Source organism: Cannabis sativa, chromosome 4 (assembly GCF_029168945.1).
Source record: "Cannabis sativa cultivar Pink pepper isolate KNU-18-1 chromosome 4, ASM2916894v1, whole genome shotgun sequence".
In the NCBI taxonomy this organism is placed as follows: Eukaryota; Viridiplantae; Streptophyta; class Magnoliopsida; order Rosales; family Cannabaceae; genus Cannabis; species Cannabis sativa.
The window spans coordinates 80,456,630-80,464,121 of NC_083604.1; the positions used below are offsets into that span (position 1 = coordinate 80,456,630).

Below are 7,492 nucleotides of genomic sequence, written 5' to 3' on the forward strand. Positions count from 1 at the left end.
CATCATATAACTCATATTTATGTCAAGACGGGAATTAGTATTGCTAGTTATATATTTTTTTTAGAAAGAAATATATATTATATAAGAGGGGAATTAGTATTTGGGACTTTTTATTTAGGAGAACTATGAAACCACCCAAGATATAGCTATGGCTATATTGGCAATTTATTTGTCATGTTAAATAAATTAGTACATAAAAAGCCTTCTCTTTCTAAAAGTATCGTATCATTTCAATAAATAAACTCTTGGATATAGAGATGGGTCATAGTTGAACCTTCCAACCAACAAAGTCAAATTGGATTCATTTCTTTTATCTGTATAATAATAATAATAATAATTTGTTAATTTTTAAAGGGGTTGTAATTGGTTGAGGATGAAGCATGTACCAATCATCTCATAAAACTGCTATTGGAAAGAATATCAAACCATGGGCAAATTGTCCCAATAAAAATATATTAAAATTTCCAATAAAAGAGGAACATTCCTTTCAAAAAAAATAAATAAATGAAAAAATAAAAAGAACACGTTTTCAAAATTTATATGCTCTAACATTTAAAGAGAGTCATACTAAAAATTACTGAATAAAAACTTATAATTTATTTCTCGAATCAATATAACTAAAAAAAAAAAAATTTATTATCCATTAAATAAGAGGATCGAAACTCCAATCTTTATAAATTGTTGTGTCGCTTTTCTTATTTACTTATATTACTTACACCTAATAATTGGCAATCATAAATAAAATTTCATAAATAAAATTTTGGTGTCAATCGACTAAACTTTGAGTTAACAATATGTTTTAGTCAAAAACAAGACTTGGACTAACAGCCTAAATCTGTGATTTTTATGGAGAATTAACATAAATGCATAACAATTTTTTTTTACATGTCAAAATTACAAATACCAAGATTCAAGTGTAAATATAGTGCCCAATTAAAAGGAGTGCATTGGTGAACTTTTCATCATTCAAGAGTTTTAGTCTAATTTTTTTTCATAATCGTGTACGTTGTAATTATTTAAGATATCTTGTAAAATTTTAAGAAATTTAAAAAAATTATGTCAAAAATAGAGTTTAAACATTCTTTTGCATATGTGACTCTTTTATTTTATACGCGTATAAAATAGACTGTTTAAACACTGCTTTCTATATTGTAAATTATTCTAAATTTCTTAAAATTTTGTAAAATGTCCTAAATAACTATAACTTACAAGACCATAAAAAAAAAATTAGACTAAAAAATTTAAATGTCAAAACAAACAGAAAATACATCGATACACCCTTTTTATTGGGATGCAATTGTAGAATTTTTCAAAATGTTTAATATAAAACTTTGTATTTCTATTCATAATGAAATCAAAAATATTTGATGGTTTATTTCCCATTTTCATGTGTAAATTATCAGATATATTATGGAGATAATGTTTGAGAAATTTTGTGTACTATTTTTCAAATAAGACAACAGAGCATTTCATAATTTTTGGGAGTAAATATAACCCATCTTCCATCTAGGAATATCATCATTCATTAATATTAAATTGGTACTATGAGCAAAAAACTTTAACCACATCTTTGGCAAAGTAACAGAAAAAACAGTTTTTTCTATTTCTAAAAACATAAAAAATAGATATGTGAGATTATTTGTTCACTCTGATAAATATTAGGAACAATATTATAGTAAGACACCACCATAACAAAATGAATCCATATTCAACTATGAGCTGCTCTAGCATTGCATAGCTCATCAACTGAGTCTCCTCTTTCCAACACAGCCGCAGCTCCCATGCCAGTCCCTGCAACAAATCACACACACAAATATTTTCAATACTCATCACACTAAACACTATAAAACTTGTTCTAAAATTACATTTTAAGTTTTTCTTTCTTTCTTTTGTTTTCATGTAGTTTTTGATGAGAAAAGACAGACCTATACACATGGAAACAACACCAAAACGACAGTCCTTCCCTCGGCGCTTCATCTCATTAAGCAAAGTTGCAACGCAGCGGGCACCTGTAGCGCCTAAAGGATGGCCAAAGGCAATGGCGCCTCCATTGACATTCACTTTCTCGGGATCAAGCTCGAGTTTCTTAATGCAGTATACATATTGAGATGCAAATGCCTGAAAAAGGAGCAAATGAGATTTTCTAGCTATAAAGTAGTGCTAATTAAGATATAGTTATTTTGTCCAAAAACAAAAACAAAGAAGAAGAAGAAGAAATCCCTTGCCTCATTAATTTCGAATAAATCGATGTTATCGAGTTCAAGACCAGCAGACTTCACTGCAGCTGGGATTGCAACTGATGGACCAATGCCCATAACAGCAGGATCCACACCAACAGCAGAAAAACTCCTGAAAATTATTCCGAATTTGCATTTTATAAAGGTACAACATGAATTGAAAGCTCCTTTATTTTATTTTTTTTAGAATAGAATGAAACATTTCATTAGGGAACTGTCAAAAACAAGTCTAACAAATTCAGGTAACTCCGACCACCAAACTCTCGCCATATCAAGCAAAAGAGCCATCTTGGTTTGTTAATAGGGATTTTTATCATAATTATCCAAAAAAGATACAAATATACAAATTTACAGCATTTTTAATATTTTTACAAATTTAAATTTTTTTTTTTTTACAAAACTACACCCAGTTGTTTTTAATATTATTTTAGCTATTATATTATTTACACATTGTTTTCATGTTACTGCTACATTTACATTGTCGTTTCTTTGTGTAAAAATTCCCTAGTTAAAGGTTTCAACTTTAATGTAAATGACCCAAAAATCATACCTAAAGACCCCAAGAATTGGAAGCCCCTTCTGCATAGCTAAGCTTCTCTTCATCAGGAGAACTGCTCCAGCACCATCACTCACCTGGCTTGAATTCCCTGAAAGAAAAGAAACAAAGTCCAATCTTTAATTCACTATGCTCAAATTAAATATCATGAATACTGAACTTTTTTTCACTACAAAATCATGAAATACCTGCAGTTGTGGACCCATCATTCTTGAAGGCAGGCTTCAGCTTTGCCAAAGTGCTCAAATCTGTATTTGGCCGGATTCCATCATCCACGGAAATTGTTACTCTCTTCTCCTGTCCGGTTTTCGGGTCTACAATCTATAGAGACAAATACTTAAAAAAATAACACTAGAAAATGTAGTTACACATAAAGAGAAGTATATGGCCTTTTCTTTTACCTTGGTAGAAACTGGTATGATTTCATCTTTGAATTTACCCGATGCAGTTGCTGCTGCAGCGCGCCTATGAGAATTAACCTGTCCATGTTTAGCTTCAAACAATTTAAACTACTGTCTATTCCTTAACCCTTAATTAATGAAAGTTAACATTACATATGAAGCTTACAGCAGCCTGGTCTTGCTCCTGCCTAGTGATCCCATACCGCTCTGCAACATTTTCTGAAGTAATACCCATCGGGAGAAGACAATCTCGGGCTTGTGCAAAGTTGTCTACCTGCTGAGATCAGATCACAGTATGTCTATTCAGCTCACAAAACACAATTTCTTATGGTGTGATTAGTCAAAAGAAAGGCTTAAAAAGATTAAGAAGAGTTGTTATGTATTACTCTTGGGTTCATGTTCCTGACTCTGGTAATATTGTCTACTGTCATACACTCTAATCCAGCTCCAATGCCTGAATCCAAAAAGGGTTTTAGTAATCTAATGAAGGACATCGAAATTCGAGAGCTAGAGATAGAAATTTCATTATTTTGGCTTACCAATGTCATAATATCCTGATTTTATTGAAGCAGCAACATCAGCAACTGCTTGGAGACCAGATGAACATTGCCTGTTAACAGTTCTGATTGGCACCGTATCTGAACAAACCAAATTAGTCATATAACTTTTCTGCTAACTCATATCAAGAAAATATTTATCTTTTGAGAATCTTAACATGACGCATTGTCATCTGATATTGAGTTTAAATTAGACTAATAAAGTATATACCATAGAATAAAATAACTCAATTTTGTTCATCACAGTAAATATGAATACACAAACCAACAAAGAAAATCTTCTCTTTTGATATACATAGATTCCAGTTAAAAGTGATTGGGTTATAATATAGATGGTAATCATAAAGATGATAAAAGGTGAAAACTTACCAGGAAAACCAGCATAGATTGCTGCCATTCTACACTCAGTTGCTCTTTGTGAACCAGGTGGCAAAACAGTTCCAACAACTATATCCCCTACTTCACTTGGGTCCAGATTTGTTTTCTCTACCACAGCCTATATTGTATCATCATTAAAAAAATTAAAAATTAAATAAATGATCCTTGATTTAAACTTTTCCTTTTCACAAAAATATAGATTGTTGATTTTACATTGTTTTTATGTAATTTTTATGAGGTTTCATAAAAATATATTTAATAAATCATAGGTAAATATACATAAAAAGAAAAAAGTAATTTGTCGTATAAATATTTATGTTTAACTTTCGGTTACAGATAAATATTTAAGTTTAATTTTTTAGTGTAATAATACTCAAGTTATATTTCTGAAACTTGCGTAGAATCAGTTAATGACTACGTGATAGTTCTTGATTGTTCCAAGTCATTAAATTTATACTTTATATTTAAAAATTAATTTAAATATACCAATAAAAATTAAGACATCAAGGCGACTACCTATTATTACCACTGCAAAAAGTTAAACTTGGTATTTATGTAAAATTGAAGTTAAATTTAAGTATGTAACGTCCCCGCTTCAAGCCTCCATTGGGCCCTTACACCCACGGACTAATGGCTCTTATACACGAGTACGTCACTCTGGCTGCTTCCCGGATTGATGACTGACCCTACAAACCAACACGAGTGTTTTCAGCGTGCTTTGTCCTCACTTGCACGCATCCTGGGAAAACTTCCCAGGAGGTCACCCATCCTTGAAATTGCTCCCAAGCCAAGCACGCTTAACTGTGGAGTTCTTTCGTGATGGGCTACCGAAAAACAAGATGCACCTTGTTGATATAGGTAGTAACAATCAATCCATTTATGCTCTCTTCAACTGTGCAGTCCCATACCTACACAGTCTCAGAATCTCATACCACTTGACCTTCCCCAGGCGATGTGAGATAGCACGCCTACTCCGGTATTTCCCTCACGGATCACGGGACTACCGATCGTCACAATCACCCCCGCTTACGGGTCCGACGTCCTCGTCGACCACACTTCCGGGTCAAGGCTCGATACCATTTGTAACGTTCCCGTCTGCCTCCATCGGGCCCTTACACCCACGGACTAATGGCTCTCTTATACACGAGTACGTCACTCCTGCCGCTTCCCGGATTGATGACTGACCCTACAAACCAACACGAGTGTTTTCAGCGTGCTTTGTCCTCACTAGCACGCATCCCGGGGAAAACTTCCCAGAGAGGTCACCCATCTCGAAATTGCTCCCAAGCCAAGCACGCTTAACTCGTGAGTTCTTTCGTGACGGGCTACCGAAAAACAAGATGCACCTTTATTGAGACAAGTAAGAATAATCAATCCATTTATGCTTCTTCAATGCAAGCCCCCATACACAGGGGCCTCGAATCTCATACTCGACCTTTCCAGCGATGTGAGATAAAGACAGCACCGGTATTTCCCTTACGGATCACAGGACTACCGATCGTCACAATCACCCCCTTACGGGGTCCGACGTCCTCGTCGACCACACTTCCTATTTCGGGTCAAGGCTCCGATACCATTTGTAACGTCCCCGCTTCAAGCCTCCATTGGGCCCTTACACCCACGGACTAATGGCTCTTATACACGAGTACGTCACTGCCGTTTGCTTCCGGATTGATGATCGACCCTACAAACCAACACGAGTGTTTTCGCGTGCTTTGTCCTCACTTGCACGCATCCTGGGAAAACTTCCCAGGAGGTCACCCATCCTTGAAATTGCTCCCAAGCCAAGCACGCTTAACTGTGGGGTTCTTTCGTGATGGGCTACCGAAAAACAAGATGCACCTTGTTGATATAGGTAGTAACAATCAATCCATTTATGCTCTCTTCAACTGTGCAGTCCCATACCTACACAGTCTCAGAATCTCATACCACTTGACCTTCCCCAGGCGATGTGAGATAGCACAGCTTACCTGGTATTTCCCCTTACGGATCACAGGACTACTGACTGTCACAAAGTATTTACAATGTAAATTGCTCAATACAATTCTAGATATTTGTATTGGTGAATTATTAAAAGCCAAATTCAATGGGTTTGTTTACCTTTAAAACAACTGCAAGTAAATCATCAGCTGGAGTATTCTTAAACCCTCCTCGCTTAGCTTTACAAATCGGAGTTCGATAAGCCCTGTTTCACAAAAAATTCATACTAAAAAAATAAGAAAAATCAACAAAATCTAAAATCAAATCAAACATTTGAGGAAGAAATTTACGCGACAATGACTATATCGTCTCCAAAGGCAGGTGCCCTATGGTAAGCCGCACTATCACCAGCTGCACATACAGAAGCCTAGAATAAAGAAAAATCAGGGTTATACAAAGACATTTGAAAAGAAAGAAATCTGGGAAAATAGTAAAAAACTTACAGAAAGAGCAGAAGATTGATGATGGGTTTGAGAGGAAAAGGAGAAAGAAGAAGTGGGTTTCAAATGATGGAGTAGAATTTTCTGTCTGTTGAGAGCTTTCTCCATTTTTGAAAGGGGTTTGTTGTTGTTGTTGTTGTAGAGAAAGGAAGATGATTATATATAGAAAGGAAGGAGAAAGAAGTGGGAGTGGTCGGTTGAATTCAAGCCGGTGGCTTTGATCAGTGAGTGGTCAATACTTAGTGTATTTGTAATATATAATTTCTCCATTTTTTTCCATGAAGAAATGACCATAAATACTATGAAATTTAATTCATTGTCATTCATTCATAACGCACCACAACAACTTCAAAAGTCAAAAGTCTGACTCCTTTTATTATTTACTATTATTTTTTTAAATTAAGTGGTTGTTAAAATTAAAACCCAACAATACTTTTTAAGGGCGTGGACCATTATGTTGGCTTTTTTATATTTATTTTAGACAAATATTGTTATTTTTTTAAATTAAAAAAATCAGCGTAGTTATATTAACTAAAATAAAAAAATAATTACATAAAATGTTACCTAATATAGCAAAACGATTCACCATATTAGTTATATCATTAGCAAAAGTTCATTTTTAATCACATTGAGGACCATAAAATTACACAATTTCAAAATAAATAAAAAATTACAACTCATAAACCAATTAGAGAGTTGTTTGCATTAAAAAACATAATTACTAATACCACAAGCGGAAGAGGCTAATTTCAGCGCGTTAATAACTATCTCTAAGTCACTCTCGATCAACACAAAAAAATACATCTAGAAAACCACTAATTCCATTGCTAACAAACAGGTCGTTGTTTTCCCAATAAGCAAATCAGAGAAGTTGAGCAATATGATAGCTACCCACAAAATTGATTCATTTTGGTCCCTAGCCAGCGCTACCACACACATTGAA

General features: G+C 34.3%; 1 protein-coding gene across 3 annotated transcripts; it reads right to left on the reverse strand.

The window, feature by feature from the left end:
• Positions 1-1,475: 1,475 nt before the first annotated feature.
• LOC115714562 (3-ketoacyl CoA thiolase 1, peroxisomal-like) lies at positions 1,476-6,894 on the reverse strand. 3 transcript variants are annotated; one of them, XM_061114678.1, is made up of 13 exons: positions 6,553-6,894; positions 6,400-6,476; positions 6,230-6,314; positions 4,121-4,247; positions 3,734-3,832; positions 3,581-3,648; positions 3,361-3,468; positions 3,195-3,272; positions 2,982-3,114; positions 2,788-2,884; positions 2,226-2,349; positions 1,926-2,118; positions 1,476-1,791 (listed from the first exon to the last, which is right to left on the reverse strand). In XM_061114678.1, exons 1-13 carry the CDS (start codon positions 6,655-6,657, stop codon positions 1,709-1,711), a joined length of 1,377 nt encoding a protein of 458 aa, XP_060970661.1. In that variant the 5' UTR covers positions 6,658-6,894; the 3' UTR covers positions 1,476-1,708. The 3 variants fall into 3 exon arrangements, with proteins under 3 accessions (XP_060970661.1, XP_060970659.1, XP_060970658.1); XM_061114676.1 differs by having other exon boundaries at positions 3,361-3,471; positions 6,553-6,891; XM_061114675.1 differs by having other exon boundaries at positions 1,476-2,118; positions 3,361-3,471; positions 6,553-6,888.
• Positions 6,895-7,492: the final 598 nt, after the last annotated feature.